The sequence below is a fragment of the Argentina silus genome (assembly GCF_951799395.1).
Source record: "Argentina silus genome assembly, chromosome: 13".
Classification (NCBI taxonomy): Eukaryota; Metazoa; Chordata; class Actinopteri; order Argentiniformes; family Argentinidae; genus Argentina; species Argentina silus.
This window is the reverse complement of record NC_139667.1, coordinates 7,653,494-7,674,580: the sequence shown is the minus strand read 5'-3', so window position 1 is coordinate 7,674,580 and position 21,087 is coordinate 7,653,494. Positions and strand designations below refer to the sequence as shown.

Here is a 21,087-nt window from a genome sequence, read left to right as displayed (position 1 = left end):
AACACAATTTATATTCAAGATTCAATGTTTGCATTTTATTACTCTCACCACTATAATCTTTATCTCTGACTTTGAATACATTATAACCTTGAAAATATATAGGTAATCTAATCAAATTTCTTTGCACTACAATAAGTGATGTACTAAGATTTCAAATTAATTATCCCAGATCATAATCATTATCCCAGATTCATTCACATTCAGTATCTGTCCAGAGTAGTGACCTGGTTTTGGAGGAGATTTAGGCCTCGTGCAGGGGGAGAGCCTCAGGGCCAGCAGACCTTTGAGAGGCAGCTGAGTAGGACCTGGCAGGGCCAGGGGCATCTTGTGTCTGTGGGAGGTAGGGATGCTGGTGGGCAGGACAGCCCCAAGGCAGGGCGGGGTGGTGGAGGTGATGGTGGTGGTGATGGGTGTGAAGCAGACCCTCTAGAGATTTGATGATTTCGTAGTTTGGAAGTGTCAGGGTTTTGACATCCAGGCCTACCATTTGAGAGACCACCATGCGGAAGTCTACCAACTGAAACATGGAGCAAACAAAACACACCTCCAGTTTGATTTCTAATGTAAGCTTCTGTAAATCAAGTCAAGTGACATTTTATGGATTTATCCCCCACCTCTCTCTCCCTCTCAGTGAGCTGTGTCAGAGTCTGTCTGAGGGTGGTGAGCTGCTGCTGGTCCTCCCTGGCCTTCTTCTCTTGACTCTGTAGATCTGACGACACTGTGGTGAGGGTCTTCTCAACATTGGCCTTCCCCTTATCCAGCTCCTCCAGACTCTTACTCTGCTCCTCAATAGTCTGACTCTGTTCCATGACTTTGAGCTTTGTACATCACACACAGCAGAAACCTCAGCAGTTGTCAGTATTTAATTGCTTTTGGCCTAACAGGAATTTCTTAGATTTCAGAACATTAATTCCATTATTGATTCTTGAATATAACCAAATGTTCAGCTACTGTTTCACATTATTGATGTTTACTGTACATTTGATCATATTACTTCACAAACAACCTGCTTGGTCAGCATTTGGAATGCTATACAGAGGTATAGATTATAATGACATACAGTGAGGACAATTTAAAATGCACGTAAAAGTGTGCAATACAAAGTGCTTATTAAAGGTAATATCCACCTTTTTTTAAACTCAATTTAGAGTTTTTTACAGGTAGCTGCCAGGCAGTTATATGACTCTGCCTCTAGATGTGTGGGCCTGAGCTGTCCTCCCCTCTACCTTGAGCTCGTTGGTGTGGGAGAGCTGGGCCTTGAGCTCAGTGTTGGAAAGCTTGGTAGAGGCCAGTTCTCCTTGCAGACGCTCCACTTTCTTCTGCAGTCTCCTGGTTGCCACATAGGCATCGTCACGCTCGACCGCCAGCGCTGACCGGCTCCTCTTCTCCTCCTCCAGGTCGGCCACCTTCCTCCTCAGCAACTCTGTGTGGAGCTCCTTACTTTCCAGGCGCTCCTTCTGGGTCTTCAGCTGCAGTCAACAACACATGCACATGCACACGCACACACACAAGCACATACACACACACACACACACACACACACACACATATAGGTGTATACCAGTCAAAAGGTGCTGCTACAAATACCATTAAGTGACTGTCCATCAAAACAAAAGGGCCAATTAAAACACAAACCCACCTCTACTGAGCAATCATTCAAACTCATTATAATTAAATATATTGTACACTCTGAGATAAGCTACCAGCCACATTTGGATGCATTTTGTACCTTTCGCTGAAGGCTGTGGGCCAGAGTCTTGCTTTCCACCAAAGCTGTCCCCTCCAGTTTAATGAGTTGCTCTGCACGAGACAAAATGAGCTGAAGCCGCATGTCAAAGCCCAGGTCAGTGGCGATGGAGTCAACCTTCATCTTCTCTGAGAGTTGTTCCAGGAATCGCTCGTACTGCAGGGGAGAGGACAAACAGGGTGATTGACACACCTCAGTCAGAGCTCATTAATCTCTGCTATTCAAGAGACATCAAAAGTAATGTACAGAAATCTGCTATTTTAGTCAGAGGATGCTGTTGGTGGTGGACAATCATGGTCCTTTGCCAATGTGCTCACGTGCTCTCTGTTATGACTCAGCCCATCACGATGCTCGTCAGCTGTCAACAGCTCTGCCTCCAGGCCCTGCATCCGCTCCCTTAGATCCTGGACCTGCTGCTCTGCCATCTGGGCCCTTTGCAGTGCACTATGGTGGAGCTCTGTCTGCCTGGACAGATCCTCAGATACATGGGACAGCCTTCTCTCCATCTCCACCGTTGTCTGAAATATTGGATGATATTATGTAGAAAACATGCTGAAAAAAAGAAATATATATACCTACTCCCACACTACAAAAATGTGCCTCTATAAAGATGATATGTCAATGTACTTTCTAATTTAAACTAATATGGATTAATGTAACTACATGTTAGAGGAACCACTGTAAAAGTTCTACCATTTTTGCATTCTCCTCCCTGGTACAGAGGTCACTTAGTCTCTGCAGCATCTCCTTCTCAGTGGGCAGGGCTACACCAGAGTGACTCGGCAGAAGGGTGGCTAACTTCTCCAGGAGGGTCTGCATTTTCCCCTGTGAAGCCTGAGTCTCCTCTTGGCCTGTGTGCAACTTTCTGTCCAGCTCCTGGATCTTCCTCTCCAGGCATCCTGCCTCCTGCTTGGCTGCCTCTATAACACGCCTGCTGGCCTCCAGCCTCTCCTGGAGACTCTGTTTCTCCATCTCTGCGCTCCTCTTGGCCAACACTGCATTATCTAACTCCTAAGAGACACATTTTATGATGGAAACATTGTAAAGCAATTTGACATAAGCTATAGCTATTTAACCCATGAATATCATTACGTAGCCTATCCATAAGTTTGAAAGAACAGCTTAAACAGACAGATCCAAATCAACCCCATGATGATTTTGTTGTCCTACAGGCAGAATGTAATACTCTTCTATAAACACAACAGCAGAAATGGCAGTAGGCTACTAGTCAGGCTTAAAAGAGGTGAACACATGTACCAGTCTGAGCAAATCTAGCGCCTCTGCACTGGTGGCTGCATTCCTCCGCTCACGGGCCACCTCTGTCACCAGTCTCATCACTGTTTCTCTGCTGGCTTTGCATTCCACCTCGTAGGACCTCACACTCTCCTCCAACACAGAGACTCTCATCTTCAACCGGTCTCTCTCATGGCACACCTGAGGAGATCACAAAATACTGTTTTTTTAATCAGCTCAGCTTTGAGTCATTTCAACATCAGTTTCATCCTAGATAAGCCTATAATGTGTGAGCATTTATTCACTGTGCATATACATTCCCTTAAACTGTTTTCAGGTTCTTGCAAGACTAGAATGAAAGCTCAATTATTTCAGTTTTCTTATTCTAAAACATAGGCTCCAAAGAGACAAATAGGTTTCAGCAAAAAAAAAGTTTTTTTTTACCTCATCTAGTTGTGTCTCTTTTATTATTGAATCAATGCCTTCCATTATTTTTGAGTCTCTTTAGGCTTATAGCCTGCTATAGCCTGAAAAGGTAACCTAACGTTAAAGTAGATCTCTCACAGTCATGTGTCAAGTCTCTAAGCAACAAAAAACATTCGCTCTTGCTTTACCGAAGGGGGTGCTGTAGTGCCATCAGGTGAACTGATACCCTCTACACAGAAAATGAATACAGTATTCTAACTGGGCCAGAATGAGTGACGTCCCAGACTGAGCGACCAGGAAATAGCTGTTCAAACAAAACTTTATGAACAAGAAGCTTGCATACAAATCTGTCATGGATCCTTTCCATGGATTGTATCTCTAACTAAATCTGACTAAGTGTATTTATTTTGATATGACAATCATTGGCATATCTGGCAAGATATGGCAAATCTTCTTTTGAAGCTTAATTTGGTGAGTCATTTTCTGAGGCGTTATCAAGGCTATTAAACACCTAGCTCTGACTGTTCATTCATGGCATGCAAGTTTCAGCTACTACTAGCTTGCACGAATTGGTTTTATACTGGGCTTGAAATGTGCTTGTGTTTTTTGTGTGTGTGTGAGCATCGATACGGTCTAGTAGCAGCTATAACCATGGCCCTAATGTTGCCAACGAGTAATGTAACGATAACGTTGATTATGTAGCTAACAATGTATTTGCTTTGCTATTTTACTTGCATTACTCAGTTTACCCAAGGTCAATGTCCCAGGACGTTGTGTTGGCTCGGTAGGTAGCTAGCTACAGTAGAAACCAGCTTGTTTATTAACAGGCCTGTCTTTTATTGGGGAGCTAAATGTAGCAAACCCAACTAAAAACAATGTTATAGTGCAAGATGTCTGTGCCTCTATAACTACTGTTGACACTCCCCAGATGTTACCCAGTTGATTGAGTTAATTTACTGTACAATATTGTACAATTCCTGATTAAGTGACATAATGAAGATTAAGAAGTGTGCTCTTGGCGTTGTCGTGCAGTCCCTGCAGGTATGCTTCTCCGGACGCTGTGGTGCAGACTGAGGATTCAGCAGCCTTTGGGGAGGCGATGTGTCTGTCGCTTTGCCCCTGTCAGTCTGTCAGACCATGTTCAGGAACACAATTATGAGACTCTACCTGGAACATTATCAGCCTTGACTACCTCAGTGACTTTTCATAGTAGCTGCCATTCAACCGCACACAACCAACAACAATGCTGGACTGTAAACCAGAAGCAAAATGTTTTAAACACTGGCATATCTCCCATCCCTGGTTATTTCACCAAGTATTGGAGTACTCAGAAACGGTTGTATTCAACAACTCCCGTCAAATCAGTGTTGAACCCGGGTTTGAAATCAGGGACATTACCTGGTAAGAGAGTTCTGAAGGGCCCAAGGACCAAACAACCATCCAGAAGTAATCCACCTACCCCAGAGGAGGACAAGGTGAGACTTGAGGTCTATCAGTTGAAAGAGGACTCGTGGTGTGCGTTTAAACATCTGATCTGATGCTGATTATGATTCTTGTTCATGTTCGTTACATCCTTCTGTCCTTGTAGGATGTGATGCAGTGCATTGCCTTTGCAACAGCGGACCAGTACCATTTGCCAACGCTCTGCCATGACCTGATAGCCAATGGCTTTTACGAAGTAGATAATTTGCCAAGAGGTAATCATATTTGCTTCATGGCATATAATACAGTAATACAATACCTGGGTCATACACCAGGTTGATTGTGCAATGTTAAACCCACATTTTGACAGTTACAGTATATGTTTATTTTAGATGCCTCAAATGTACTGGTGATATGCACAGAAATGGCCTCAAAACCCGGTGACAATGCTTTGATGTTTTTCTTCAGGTACGTCCTATTTTTCCATGTCAAATTGATAATGTTTATTTTCTGGTTAATAGTTTTTTGTTTGAATTCTGACAGAGCTATTTTGTTCCCTAGGGATGGCTCAGTGGTGTTCTGGAATGTTGAAGAGAAAACGGTGCGCGTGAGAATTTCAATGTCAAAATAGGAGAATTCTACCTATGAACATAATAGAGAATTCAAGAGTGTAATTCTATCAATGTTTTCATTATCTTGAAAATTGTACTATTGAACTGTTTGCTCTTACAGATGAAACGTGTAATGAGAATCTTGGAAAAGCATGAGATCGAGCCTTATGAGGTAGCTTTGATCCATTGGGAAAATGAAGAGATAAACTATACAATTGGAGAGTAAGCCACATTATTTGTCATTCCTTTTGCAGATGAATAATGCAATTTCAAATGAAGTTACAGTATATGCAGTTACCTAATATTAGGTTTAAAATGACTGAAGTTATTTCCCCCTTATTGAATGTGCTCATAATTCAGTTGAATGTATTCTGGAAAACCTCATGAATTGGATTTAATTGAGTTGCTACCAAATCACTGTGAATTGTTGAATTGTATATTTTATCTTTTTATGCTCTGCTCAGGGGAAATTCAAAGCTGCAACGTGGTAACTTCCATCTGAACAATGAGATGGATCAAGACGAAGCTGTGCTAGAGAAATTTGCGTTCTCAAATGCTCTCTGTCTATCAGGTTAGTTGGACCCGTTCTACATAATCCATAATTCATGCTTGGTGAGTGTATATTCACCATTACTGTTTTTCTTGAATAATAATATCTCTCTCTCTCTCTCTCTTCTTTGATTGTTTGCAGTAAAGCTGGCCATATGGGAAGTTTCTTTAGACAGCTTTGTGGAGTCGATTCAATCAATCCCAGAGGTAGGCCTGCTGAAAGTAATGTATAAACAGTTTGGACATCCACTCATTAAAAACAACCATCTCAGACTTGAATCTGGAATTATATATAATTCATAATCACTAATGGATGTTTGTACCAGTAAATTTCATCACACAACACAGGAGCATATATAGTGCTAAAGTATTTTAAATGGCCAGACATTAAAAGTCACGCCACCTAGTCTGTACAGTATGGTGGGTGTAGTGGCACAGCCCTCTGTTTTCAAAATGCAACCACTCAGTAGTCCATGTAAAAAAGCAATGTCTGGAGACCAGTAACTTTGTTTCAAAAGGTTTCGTTGTCAAAGTAAAAAAGTTACAGGTACATATTAATGACGATCAAATTATAACAACAATGCAATTATGATTTATTTGGTAAACTAGTAACACAGATACATGAATAATCCAATAATGAAATAACACAGGAAATATGACTTCTAAGATATTAAATGTCTTTTCTTTGCTCATGGCTCTTACAGTGGGCTAACCAATCCCTGTGTTATTCTCCCCACCTCAATCAACCCCACGTACTACTTGGATTCTGAGATAATTTGTAATTTTTTCTTCTTCGCCCAACAGATGCTGAAATCTGGTAAAAGTGTTAAGTTGTCTAGAGCGGAGGTCATGCAAAAGATTGGAGAGCTGTTTTCGCTGAGGTAAATTAGATGACCTTAAAATGTTTAAACTGATCAGATGAAAGATAGGATTGGAAAATATTTGATCATTATAGTTTGGGCAACGTGAAACAATTTGCAGATAGTACTTTGTAATCTGTCATTGAGACTTGCTATTTTGTTCTTTGTTTGTTTGTAATTACAGACACTGTATAAACCTGAGCTCTGACCTGCTCATTACGCCTGACTTCTACTGGGACAGAGAGAACCTGGAGCAGCTTTATGACAAGACCTGTCAGTTCCTCAACATTAACCGCAGAGTCAAGGTAGGTAGTGCACCTCATTGATCATATTTGCTAACAAATACGATTTACACAGTCATTTCGGGTGGGATGCTCAAGAACAAGAAACCTAGGCCTACCTTAACCACAGAATACAATAAATACATAATACAATAAAACACCGGTCATCATGCAAGTTCTAGTGGCGGTGTGCTGCAGTTCAACCTACAGTATTATGTCATCTGATTGTTGTAGGTTGTGAACGAGAAGCTGCAGCACTGCACAGAGCTGGCAGACCTCATGAGGAACCACCTGAGTGAGAAGCACAGCTTGAGGCTGGAGTGGATGATTGTCATTCTCATCACTATTGAGGTGAGAAAGTCTCATCCATTCTCTCGCTCACTGCTCAGGGTCTGATGGTGATGATGATATTTGTGTTTTTGAGGTAGAATAAAGAAACATATTTCAACCTTTGATTTCTAATTTCTGTCATGCCCACTCACAGAACATTTTGTTTTATTTGTTTTGTTGCCTTTTAATTCTAGGTGATGTTCGAACTTGCCAGAGTAATCTTTTGAAGAGCTGCAGCAGTGGAACAAGTTCCATGATGGAGGAAAGACAGATTGTCACTGATGAATGAATAGTCCAGATTAAATATTATGATATTATGAATGTATTTGAGTAAATCCATTACATTGTGATTATATTGACAAGATAATTCAGAAGAAAACCTTAAAATGGACACAAACTGTGATATTCCTCATTTATAACTGTGGCTTTGGATATTGACAGTAAGTTTTCAGCAAAAAGTGATGCAATTAGGCCTGATTTATGTTGATGTAGCACCAATAAATAATTCTCATTGTGTTGCTAAATACATTGTTTTAGGCACAAATTAACACCTGCTATTTGTTTTACGTTTACTGACAGATGTGCTCAAATGTAATCATTGATGGACATAAATCATGTTAATTTGAGGTGTATTTATTTGCATGTTTTGAATTGTCCTTGTATGTATTTACAGTCGCTTTGGAAGGTATTCGGACCCCTTAACTTTTTCCACATTTTGTTGTGTCATACTCAATTTAAAATGGATTAAATGTTGCCATCAATCCACACACAATGCCCCATAATGACAAAATGAAATACAAAAATACCTCATTTACCTAAGTACTCAGACCATGCTGGATTTGCACTAAACTTAGACCGCAAATCAGAGACCCTATAAAAACAAAAATATTAATTCCAAAATCACATGAACTATTATGCTTGCATTAAGATGGACTCAATTCAACTCATTGACAACATTTTTGCATTTGAGCTAGTTTTAAGTGTCATAGCAAAGGATCTGAATAAATATGTAGATTAGGTATTTCTGTATTTCAATTTTAATACATTTTCAGACATTTCTAAAAACGTGTTTTCGCTTTGTCATTTTGGGGTATTGTGTGTGGATTAATGGCAAAACAATTAAATAATCCATTTTAAATTGAGTCTATAACACAATAAATGTGGAAAAAGTGAAGGGGTCCAAATACTTTCCAATGCCACTGTATATGTATTTATTTTGTGCCAACATTTTCTTTTGTGTTCTCTGTGGTCACCTTTGTGAAGATTAAAACAGTCAGATGTCTCATTACATCAATATGTCACTGCATATTAATTGTAATTACAAGTCAGCAAGTCAACTCAGCAATAAAAGGTGGTGTAAAATTGTAATATTTCATGTTAAATGCACTGAACATGTTCTGAGCCATCTGGGTCTATCACTGACGGGGCTTCGGCAGAGATTTTTGAGCAATGAAGCTTGCTTGATATTGTCATCATATTGGAACTTCAATAACAGTAACAGTATTGCTGTCAGAACAAACACTCCACAGATATTGAAGACTTTTTTTACAATGTTTTCATTTATTTCATGAACAGCTTGGAAATATAAAAATGTCCATGCAACTCTTTTATATTTTGCATTTAGTTATTAGTTATTATTACATTATTTAAGATAGACCAGAATATAATCTACAAATGTTATTAGGTTCACATTGTGTTATAAAAAGTCAAAAGAAAAAACAAGCAGCCAATCCAAAAGCCTCAGACTTCCCTCATACACATCTCACTCATTCACACACTCACACACACACACACACACACACAACTTAGAAATAAATCAGGGGTAAAAACAAGCTGCCATCATTGCATGAGCATTTTAAGGCCATGTTCTGCTATAATAAACTTAAATAACCTTTCCAAATATTTTGTCTATTTATATTACACTATTGAACACATGAAGTGTGCTGTGCCAATCAGTAGTCAAATGTAGAACAAAACATCAATCAACTGAACTTAAGTTCTTGATTTAAATATTTGCTAGTACAGTACATTAGTAAAAGTCTAGTAAAGTTACTAAAGCAATGGAATAAAATGACAAAGAATTACGTTGCGTAACACAAACAGTGTCAACTTGACATACTCAAGCAATGGATACATGAACATATTGTCTCAGTGTTTTGGTATACCTGTATATAAAAACAAAATGCAGAGTGCACTGTATACTGTAATGCAACTTTCTATATTTCTATCGGATGAAGAAAAAAGATGGCAGTATTCATAGGAAAGATTTAAATTGCATGCAATATGAAACAATGAATTTGATTCAATACACATTCTTGAGCAATTGCTCTATGACGTGCTCAGTCTACCAAGCAGTGATGTACAATATGAGGAAAGACGGTGATAAACAAGATGTGGAACACATACCGGCAGCCTATAACTCACAGTACACTCTCTGGTCAGCAAATACTTAAGGTTATGGGAGTATAATTTCTTCCACTGAATGTAATGTTATGCCATTTATTTGATTTTGTCAAATGAAATGTTAGGCAACACACTGTAATCTGTGAATTACGTTCTGACTGAATACAACAATAGAAAAAAATGGAAGTTACTGATTTAAAAACAACAGTAGATATATTTGATCAATGCATCCATCAATAATATGTCAATACTTGGTAGATTGCAACCTCTCAAATGTTTGAGTGTTCTTAATATTTATAATGATCTCTGATACATTAAGCATAGCCCACTGTATGACTGACACGCTCAAACATAGTCTTAATTCAAACATAAATAATATATAGTATACACTATTGTACCTCCAAGGTCAGATAATAAGACATGGTTCCTTGAAAAGGAACAAGAAATGTATTCAATGAAGTACACAGGTAGTCATACAGTTTACGTTTGATATACTAATATATCAACATTGCATTGAATAACAACAAACATAGGGTGAAGGTGTTGAAGACCTGATGAATGTCTCCAGAGCCTGGGCTGGTCGGACATGAAGGCCATCACAGAAGGTTTACTTCGGTTGTGGTAGATCGTCCTTTGGTGTGGCCATTTACTTTGTCTGTTTGACTGTGTTGACTCTTTAAGAGGCTGTCCTGTCCTCCTTTTGCTTGTTCAATCTGCAAGGAGAAAATTGCAGAAGGACATTATTCTGTATCCCTACAAGGCATCTATCGAGAGGATATTAAAAAGTAATTTTACGTCTTAGATTTCCTCATCATGTTATTGTTGTAATTTGAAATGTAAATAAATGGCTTACCAGTTGATTAAACTTCTGTTGGACGGAATTACCACAGTCTCATTTGGTAGTAGCAACGTTTGTCTCCGTAGCAGTTTCACCTCCTAACAGAAAACCTTGAGGCTCAAGTGCAATAGCAAAGTCCTCTGCATCTTCACCTTCCGTTTTGTTTGTTACATCTGCCTTCAGTGTTTCCTGTTGACTCTCCTCGCCTCCTCCCACATGGGAATCTTGGGCTATCTCCTGGTCCATTATGCTTGTCTCGGAAGCTTCATGTTCCTGTGATACCTGACCGGCTAGATATTCAACTGGTTTTGCTGTGATACCTTCCTCAGCGTCCAGCCACACATCTTGGTCATTCTCTTCCTCTGGTTTTGCCTTAGATTCTACTGCCTCTGTGGTCTGGACACCAACTTCAAATACCTCTATATCAGTTACAGGGCTTGGTGGTTCTATAGCCTCCTTTGTACACACAATTTGATTGTCTTCACAAAGTCTAGTATTTCCAATTGATTGGGTTGGATTTTGATCAATACTTTGAGAAACGAACGTTTGATTTCCAGGGGTCTGAACAATAACTGACACTTTCACTTCCACAGACACCCTTCTAGTGTCATTGTATTCATCCCTATAGGAGGCAACCGTCTGTGTTGATTTCTCCTCTGCTTCCTCTTCTATTTCTTCCACAACAGATTTCTGTCTTGATTCTATTTTCTTTTTGTCCAATTTTTTCTCATGCCCCTGGGTAGGGATCTCAGGGGTAACTGAATCCTCTTTGGCTCTATGTATTTCAAGAGCAACAGTAGGTTCAGTCTCCATTTTGTGAGCTTCTTGCTGGGAACAAGTCTCTGCTAATGTTATGGGAACTATGTCATCTGGTGCTTTGACAACCTCAGATGTGAACTCTGAAAATGTTTCAATACCTTTACTATCCTCACACACTGTATCAACTTGAACAATTGAGGGCACTGTGTTCCTTACATTTTGCTGAGAATCAAATTCTAATTCTTCTGATAATTGTATATTCTCTTGTTCCTGTACAGCTGTAATGGTTGATTCAACACTTTTACATGGATGTTCCTCTACATGTGTTTGACTGTTTGTCTCTGTGAATGTTTCAGGAGCAAGAGTATCCTCTGGTGCTTTTGAAACTTCTGTTTCACTCATTATTTCACTTTCAGCCCTTACATCTGATTGAGGTTCAACAATGAGGTCCACTGGTGGCATTGCGACCTCTTGGTCTAACATTACAGATTCTTTCTCCTTGCAAGATTCAACAATCACTAATTCATTTGATGACTCTGGTGAGTTCTCCATTTCATGCTGGATTAGTTCCTGAGCAATACTCCTGCTTGCCTCTTCAATAATTTCGTCCTCAATCTCTAGTGTGGCAGACACAGCCTCTCCTTCATCATCAATTTGTTCACAAATATCCATGGCTTTTATGATTTCAGTTGAGCCCACCTCAAGCACTGCCTCAACAATTGCTTCAGTTGAATTCATCTCAGTATCCGTCACCTGAACTTTAATGTTATGGTCATCAACAAACTGCACTGAAGGAACATTTACCATCACAATTGTGTTGCCTAATTCCGCTGTCTCAGACATACCAGTTACTAAGACAGGGCTTAAAATACTCACAGCTTCATTAGCCTCTGAAGACTGTACTTCTGGTGCCACGATGGCTATCAAAGTTTCAGGGATGTCTGTTGCTTCTACTATGGGAGTATCGGGCATTGAAGCTGTGATATCTTGTACCTCACATGTGATGATTTCGGCCAATTGTGCATGCTCAAAATCAACAGCATCCCCCTCAGCATCCATCATCTCCTGTTCTTTTTCTACTTCAAGAGTGACTTCAGTGAGATGTGTTGGTTGTATGACAGGTTCATCTGTGACTGACACTGTCAGGCTCTCTGTATCAGGCATTGGAATGTCCTCTACAACAACCTTCCCTTCATTTACCTGAACTCCACCCTTTTCTAAATTAATGGTGGCTACATGTATAGGTGTTGACTCTTGCAACTCATTTACTAATTCAATTTGTTTGTCCTCCTCATCTTCTATTGGCATGATTTGGGTGACTTCACCAACGTTATTCTCTAATAACTGTTTTTGCTCTTCATGAAATTCTCCATTCTGAGATTCATCTATTTTGCCAGAACCTTTTTGGAATTTAGTTTCTGTTGTATATACTTCAGCTTGATGTACCATATCTGTAGACATTCCAGCTGCATCAATCTCCTCTGCTGTATCTCCAGTTGCCAACTCTGTGGATGTTGTCTCGCTAAGTTCAGATATACACTCCACCTGGTGCTCCATTGGGCTTTCAAGACTAACATCAACTTCTTTAGATTCTAGACCTGTGGAGATTGCACCTGCATCAGATATTTCCTGTGGCTTAAAAACCTCAGCTTGTTGTAACTCATCTGTAGCAAATCGAGCTGCATCAAACTTTGCTTTATCCTCTTGAGCCAGCTCTGTCAATATTGCTTCACTGACTTCAGATATACTCTCCACCTGGGGCTCCACTGGGCATTCATCTGTATCATCGAATTGTTTGGTGCCTAAACCTGTGCAGATTGCAACTGCATCAGATTGTTTGTGTGCTTCCAAAATTATTACCTCCAGCTCTGTGCATCTTTCTAATAAGTGTGGAGAAACTGATACAGCAACTCTTTCAAGACTAACGTCTTTAGTTATTATTGATAAAGCGTTTGGGGTTACACAAATGTTTTCAACAACCTCTTGTAGAAGTGCTTCTGTTTCCTTTACATCATACTCTGCTGCCACTGCTGTTGCATTGTCAGATGTTTTCGATGACTCTGTCAGCTGTGAAACTGCTGAAACCATTTCTGTCGTTTCCTCTGCAAGGGAGTCGTCCAGCTGGTTTGATGTTTCTAATATGTTTGCAGAAACTGTTACAGCAACTCTTTCCAGACTAGCATCTTTAGTAGTTACTGATACGGCATTTGGGGTTAAGCAAATGTTTTCAACAACCTCTTGTAGAAGTGCTTCTGTCTCCTTTACATCATACTCCGCTGGCACTGGTGTTGTGTTACCAGATGTTTTAGATGACTCTGTCAGCTGTGAAACTGCGGAAACCATTTCTGTTGTTTCCTCTGCAAGGGAGTCATCTATAGGCTCCAGAGCAGTGACTGCCTCAGATGTCAACTCTATCATATCCTCGGCTATGGTGTCATCACGTGTGGTGTCCTCAGCAGGAGACACTGGTGTGGCAATGCTCTCCTCTATTACACCTTCCTCAGGTATATCACTGAGATGTTTACTTATTAATTCTGTTAGATCTTCAAAGTCCTCCGTAGCAGTAGGGGTTGTTGATGAGGCCAACTGTGCCACAGTATCGTTGGTGTCTTGAACCTTCCCTGCATCAGGGAGCAGGGGGTCATTGGGGAAGGCCAATTCAGTTACCTGACTTGAGAGGTCTTGCTGGGTTTCTTCTTCTTCTGCTTTGTGTTTTGAACTATCTATCAACGCCTCAGTTTGTAAATTGTGGTCCTCCTCTGACTCAATTGTATCATATTCGGACAAGGGAACCACAGCTGGGGTTTCAGAGTCCTCATCATCTGATCCAACACCCTTATCAGCCTCATCTGAGGATATTTGCTCTTGCTTTCCATCATACTTTCTCTTTTTGCGTCCAGGGATGAGTTTCTTTATTGAAAACGAAGACTCATCTTTAGAGATCTCACTATCGGATGGTATTTGGTCCGGTGAAGTAGCTTTACATGCCTCTTCAGTTTTGAGCTTCCTTTTTGGGGTGACAAGCCTTTTAAGGGATTTCCATGTGGACCCCCCATCACCTTCTGAGGGACTTCCAGCATTTTCTGCGGAAGAGGTAAAATTGTCATAATCTCCTTCCTGAGAAGTGTCCAGGGGAGACTCAGCAGTGTTTCCAGCTTCATCATTTGACTTCTGATCATCATTCATGGGCATCTCCTCAGAGTCAGAGGTTTTTCTGCTCCTCCTCTTTCCAGAGCCACATAAGAAGGCCTCCCAAGAAGAATCTTTCTTTTTGGGCTCTTCTGTGCTAAGCTCTATTCCCTGATCACCTTCAACTGCTGCCTCATCCTCACTCTCAGATGACCTTTTTGCACGTTTTTTGGGGGTCACAAGTTTTTTGAAGGATGCCCATGTGCCATCCCTCTTCCTTTCACCATCAGAGTTTACATCCCCTTCAGATTCGTGGCTTGACTCCAGCGGAGCATGACCCTGCTCTGTTCCCTCTACTGGTGAAGAGGCAGAACTTTCCCCTCTCTGATACTCTGCTGACTCACTGGACGACTGAAGCTGCTCAGCAACATGCTCACCAGACACTGTCAGCTTAGTCTCTGCTGCTTTCCTACCTCTATGCTTTCTGGAGAGTTTCTTTAAGCCAGACCCAGATAAGAGCTTCTTGAGTGGGCTTCCTTGAATTTTAACTTTCTCTTGAGATGAAAGTAGTTCAGCTTCATTTGAGATAACTGAGGAGAATCCCTCAGGAGCAGACTGCCCTTCAAGAACATTTTCTCTGTTGTCACTGAATTCAGGGGCATTGGTTGTCTCAGCTGGCAGGGATTCTGTTTCTATCTCTGACGATGTGGGCATTGTTTCAACTTTGAGTTTATTCTCATTTTGTTCCCCCTCAATGGCAGGTGCTGTTTCTACACCTGAACTGATCTCCTCTTTCACTTGTTCTTGAGCTTCTCCAGCTTCCTCCTGTTTTCCAATGCTTTGCAGTTCCCTCTCAACAGTCTCATCTTTAGACCTATCTTCCTCTGTAGGCTTTTTCTTTTTCCGTAAACTGGAAAAGATTCCCTGAGTGAAAAAACGTTTTATTGGGGACATAACCTGCTCTTCATCCAGAGTGGTTGTGGCTGGTGCCTCTGCCCCTTTATCAGATGTAACATCCTTGTTTGATTCTTCTTCATCAGCTGGGACTTTGTCGCTTGGTTCTACTTTATCAGATGTGACTTCCTTGTTTGGTTCAACTTTATCGGCTGGGACTTTGTCTCTTGGTTCTACTTTATCAGATGATTCAGTTGGTTCAGTTGTCTCTGTGGTCTGCTCCTCAGTGGGCTTCTTAACTTCTTTAGTTGTGATATCTGTAGTCGTAGGGGAAGAGGTTGAATCATTATCAGCAGGCTCCTGTGGTGTGCTCTGCTCAATATTCTGCTCAGCCTCATCACTTGTCATCTTCTTGCTGTCCTTGATATCTTCTGGGCTACTTGCCTCTCCCTCCTCTTTCTCTGGTGATAGTTCCGTCTTCTCACCTGTGTCCTTTTTCAGTGTCAATTTCAAACCAACCATACTGAAAAATCTTTTAAAACTTTCATTGATTTCATTTAATTTGACTTCTGATTCACTTGTGCTTGTTGATGTCACGTCGTCAGCAGGTGAATCAGGTGATGTCACATCATCGGCATGTGATTCAGGTGATGTCACGTCATCAGCAGATAATTCAGGTAATGTCACGTCATCAGAAGGTGAATCAAGTGATGTCACTTCATCAGCAGGTGAATCAGGTGATGTCACATTGTCAACAACTGAATCAGGTGATTCCTTCTCATCAATGTCATTTGCCAGAGGAGCTTCCTCCTTTTTGATAGTCTCCGCTGTCTCTGGAATGTCCTCTTTTGGAGCCTCAATAGCTGAATTTGTTTGACAAACTAAAAATAGAGAACAAATATGCATTACTGTTCAATCAGCTGAAGGTTGAAAACTTAATTGGTCACACTTGGTCATATTCAGTTGCCCCTGTACCTGTGTAACTCTGTAGTTATACTAGAAACAACATTGTATAAACATGCTGTTACATACATATAACATATTGATAATGTATTTGTAATTACATAGCAACGGAGCTGAGCGATTTACGTTATTGCACAAGTGTAATATTCCTTATTCCACCTGTGTAACACAAACCGCTGAACTCCATACAGTATGCTATATAATTACCTAATGACTATGTAATAACATATTAATACAATGCTATTACTACATGTATTCCTATACAGGTACAGTATACTGTAGGGGCAACTTAATACAAAGCAATGTACAACTGTATAATCTCTCATTCCAACAAGTACTAGCTGTGGTTACAGTTGGTATTAACATTTTACATTTTTGACTTTTATCCAAAGCTACTTACAACAAGATAAGACATGCCATTTAGCTGATGCTTTTATCCAAAGCAACTTACATTGCAGTGAGTGCATAAATGTTTCAGTATATATGGTCCCAGCAGGAATCAAACCCACAACCTAAGTGTTGTTAGCACGATGCTCTACCAACTAAGCTACTGAGGACCAGATATTACATGTGACTTTTGTTATCCGAACATGATCAGATCACTATTCGATCTTCACCTGGTATTAAAAATGCAACCACCCATCTCTTTTTTGTGCTCACATTGTGTCCGCACCCCCCCCCCCCCCCCCCCCTTTATGTAATGGGCTGCACTTTCGGTAGCCAGATTGCATCTACACAGGGAAGAAATCCAAAAAGTCTGTGACTTTCACTGGAGGTGGTAAAAAATCAGGAAAATCTGATCACAATCAGTTCACAGCGCTACTTTTGATAAAAAAAAATTGGCACAATCAGAATGTGGGCACTATCTAGATACAGACCGCATTAATATCAAGTATAATGCATTACAATGAGCTTGTCCTCTGATTTCTACCTCCACCAGCTTCCCCCTGAACCGCCACTATGAATCTGAATGACAGACTGACAACAGCAACTTACCCTCAGTAACGGCCATGTCCTCACAATGGCCATTGATCTCTTCAGTCAGGTCGTCTGATTTTCCGTTCAGGCCAGAGATCTGTCCATTTTTTGGGAGTAACTGAAAAATAGAAATAAACAGTTAAGCTATAACTATAGCAGTCAAAAGGAAACAAGAGGTCCAGGTGTTTTCACATTGTTAACATGATGATCAGGCTGGTTAAGACCCACATCAACTCTCTCAATTGCTCTCACCCTACACACTGCCCTATCCAACCTGGACAAGAGAGATACCTATGTGAGAATGCTGTTCATTGACTACAGTTCAGCATTCAACACCATAGTCCCCTCCAAGCTCATCACCAAGCTCAGGGACCTGGGTCTTAACACCTCCCTGTGTAACTGGATCCTGGACTTCCTGACAGGCAGACCCCAGGTGGTGAGGGTCGGCAGCATCACCTCCTCCACTCCGACTCTCAAAAAGGTGGCCCCCCAGGGCTGTGTGCTCAGTCCCATGATGTACTCCGTGTTCACCCACGACTGTGTGGCCATGCACAGCTCCAACTCCATCATCAAGTTTGCTGATGACACCACTGTGGTTGGCCTGATCACTAACAACGATGAGACAGCCTACAGGGATGAGGTAAGAATCCTGGTGGACTGGTGCCAAGATAATAATCTCTCCCTCAACATCAGCAAAACTAAGGAGCTGATCGTGGACTTCAGGAGGAAGCAGGGAGGGGGGGGGGGGGAGTGGAGAGAATCAGTAGCTTCAGGTTCCTCTGTGTCCATATCACTGAGGACTTAACATGCTGTTTTTACTCAGGCAACTGAGGAAATTCGGCATGGCCCCCCAGATCCTTACGAACTTCTCCTGGTGCACCATAGAGAGTATCCTGTCCTGTTGTTTCACCGATACCACTCATTGCAGAACTTCAATACCACTCATACTACTGAACTTCAAGTATAGCCGATACAGAATACCGATCCGATAAAAGGCTCTTTTTATGCCACTGAAATGCCACTGCCACTATCTCTGATTCCCGATAAAGCATTTTAGGCCAATATCGGCGAGATACCAATGCTCAGTATCGGATCAGTGCATTTATTATTATTATTATTTTCCTCTCCTTTTTTCTAGTTTCTATAGAGTAATACTTTTTTTTTTCATTAAACTAGATTCTATAGAGTAATACTTTTTTTTTGCATTAAACTAGATGACAAATAAATTCATTTTCATTTTGGTTGCAGGACTAATACCATTTTGCCTTTTAGTTTCTAGATAGAGTGACTTTGGATAAAATCCACCACAGGCACCAGTACAACTGATGTCGCTTGAAAAGAGGGACAAACACTGCACTTTAGTTGACAGTAAAACAAATATGGAAATACTCCAGTAACAACATTGTTTTTACATGTACTTACTTAGTAATTTGGTAATCACAAGGCATATGGAGTTGAGTGGTTGAGCAGTTCTTATTCAAATTGTATAGTAACAAAAACGTCTCAATTCCAGTTCACAATATGTACTGTGTAACATTAATACAATGTTAATGTTAATGTTAATACAACGTTAATACGATGTTGTTAATGGATTAATTACAGTGTTACTACTCTATGTAAATTGTGACCAAAAGCATTATAAAGACTAAATAGCTTGATATACTGTATATAGGCTTGACTGGACCATAATTGCTGATCCATATCCATCCCTGCATAAAATAGTGTTACAGATGGTTTCTAAAGGCTGTATGCTCAAAGAAACATACACACACACACACACACACACACACACACACACACACACACACACACACACACACACACACACACACACACACACACACACACTCAGATCGCCACTTAAAAAGCTCTCTGAGCAACATTTGTAATCAGCAACAAAGACATTACAGCAGAGATGTTTGTTGTTTTCTTGGAGTACAAGAGACAAGTTAGTCATAAATTAGGCTACATCAGACAAGGGGTAAGTCAAATGTGAGTAATATTCATTGAATTCAAGATCTCTGAACACAATTCCATTTAACAAATCAAAAGTAATAAATAAAGATCGTCAACATACTACCAGTCTACCAACTCCCCCAGAGACACACACACAACGCACTGACAGTGTAATTCATCATTATTTAAAATTATTCTAATTTACATGCCCCACAACCATTTCACAGCCTCTAGCCTCATTGCCACATAGCCTCATACAGCCTACAAGATGTATTGTTCTGCTGCTCTTTTTTTGTAAATTTGTAAATTTGTTATTGCTATTTTGTTAATATTTTGCTATTTTGTAAATTTCGTGTCAATATTTGCTATTTGTTTTTTATGTCCATGCACCAACCTCACCAAGTCAATTTCCTGTATGTGCAAATATACTTGGCCAAATAAAAGAATTCTGATTCTGATTCCGATTCTGACACACTGAGAGCCATCTAAAAGACTTCCTGCTCGACCTGACCTCATCATGTCTTACATAGATAATCAATGTAGCCTGCTACTGCTACAGAGTGCTACTGAGGGGAAATTCCATCTTTGTCTAGGGATGGGAGCTTTATTTAGATACATCCAGGAATGGAAGGTCATAATCCGCCAACAGTTTCTACATCTTCAACAGTTTTATCCACAACAATTTAAGGGTTCAATCTGTAAGATTTCCTGTGATCACAATTTGTGAAACAGGGCTATACCAATTGATTTTTGAAGGATTTTTGAAGGATAGGACTAATTCATTCTTAATCAGCATAGAGCAACTGCCTTATATTTGTATGACATACTACATTGGTTATGTTTTTGTAAGTTTGGAGTTTGTATTTCCCCAGAAGCCCACACCATCAGTTTACCTAACATTGCGGCAGAGTCAGGCTATCAACAATGGAAAACAATGGGAAAATAATACATTTGCATCCTCTCATATACAAAAGATCCCCATTGAGATTCACATCTCTTTCAAAGAAGAGGCATTGTGTACAGTAGCCAATGGATAGCAACACAACAGATTAGATGCAATAATTAGCACCCAATTGTAAACCAAACGTTGACAGAAAAGCGAGTAAAAAAGACAGCAACAATGTTATCAAATAGCGTATATAATCCCAAAGGGTATGATTTGTTGCCTTGTCTTTGATCGCCATGTATTTTGGCACCTAGGCTCTCATAGCTATGGCCAGTAACACTTTAATATATTGGGGATGAAGCTAGTTTTGGGAAATGACTTAATATGAATATTAATCAAAACCCTTTTCCCTGTAACTTGAACCCCTTAGCCCCTTAGCTCTAATTATAATACAGTGTTTACATGGGCAATAATAACTTTTGACAGAATTAAATGACGGTGCGAATCATAGAAGTGATGATTATTGACATGGAACAACTGAGACATAACATTGCAGTAAGTTATACACTCCTCTAAGCAATTGAGAAGTACTGTAGGCCTACCAGTGATGAAGTCGATAGGCCTATAATTGAAGTATACAGCGTATGTGAATTTCTGTTAGTTTTACCTTGTCATCAATATTCTCGCCATGCTGGACATCGTCCACCTTCGCACTTTCCTCATCAGCCACTGCGTCTTCCTGAGCCTTGCCATCGCGTTGCGCAGATTCATTCGCTCCCATTATGTAAACTTCAGCAGCCCTCTATGAAATGGTACAGAATA

General features: G+C 40.3%; 3 protein-coding genes across 3 annotated transcripts; 1 reads left to right on the top strand and 2 right to left on the bottom strand.

The window, feature by feature from the left end:
* Nucleotides 1–241: 241 nt before the first annotated feature.
* Nucleotides 242–3,550, bottom strand: ccdc170 (coiled-coil domain containing 170; the record flags this gene model as incomplete). Its single annotated transcript, XM_083683506.1, has 8 exons — nt 242–517; nt 615–818; nt 1,227–1,469; nt 1,730–1,903; nt 2,065–2,265; nt 2,441–2,758; nt 3,005–3,181; nt 3,545–3,550. 8 exons carry the CDS (start codon nt 3,548–3,550, stop codon nt 242–244), a joined length of 1,599 nt encoding a protein of 532 aa, XP_083539632.1.
* Nucleotides 3,551–3,739: 189 nt separating this feature from the next.
* rmnd1 (required for meiotic nuclear division 1 homolog) lies at nt 3,740–8,749 on the top strand. The gene is made up of 12 exons (XM_083683119.1): nt 3,740–3,877; nt 4,439–4,881; nt 4,995–5,103; nt 5,221–5,296; nt 5,390–5,429; nt 5,561–5,661; nt 5,904–6,010; nt 6,131–6,195; nt 6,793–6,869; nt 7,033–7,153; nt 7,364–7,480; nt 7,654–8,749. The coding sequence occupies exons 2-12, from the start codon at nt 4,450–4,452 to the stop codon at nt 7,684–7,686; spliced, it is 1,278 nt and encodes a 425-aa protein (XP_083539245.1). The 5' UTR covers nt 3,740–3,877; nt 4,439–4,449; the 3' UTR covers nt 7,687–8,749.
* A 1,821-nt stretch (nt 8,750–10,570) lies between these two features.
* On the bottom strand, nt 10,571–21,046 carry akap12a (A kinase (PRKA) anchor protein 12a; the record flags this gene model as incomplete). The annotated part of the gene is made up of 5 exons (XM_083683505.1): nt 10,571–10,575; nt 11,021–11,156; nt 13,695–16,363; nt 17,442–17,541; nt 20,933–21,046. 5 exons carry the CDS (start codon nt 21,044–21,046, stop codon nt 10,571–10,573), a joined length of 3,024 nt encoding a protein of 1,007 aa, XP_083539631.1.
* Nucleotides 21,047–21,087: the final 41 nt, after the last annotated feature.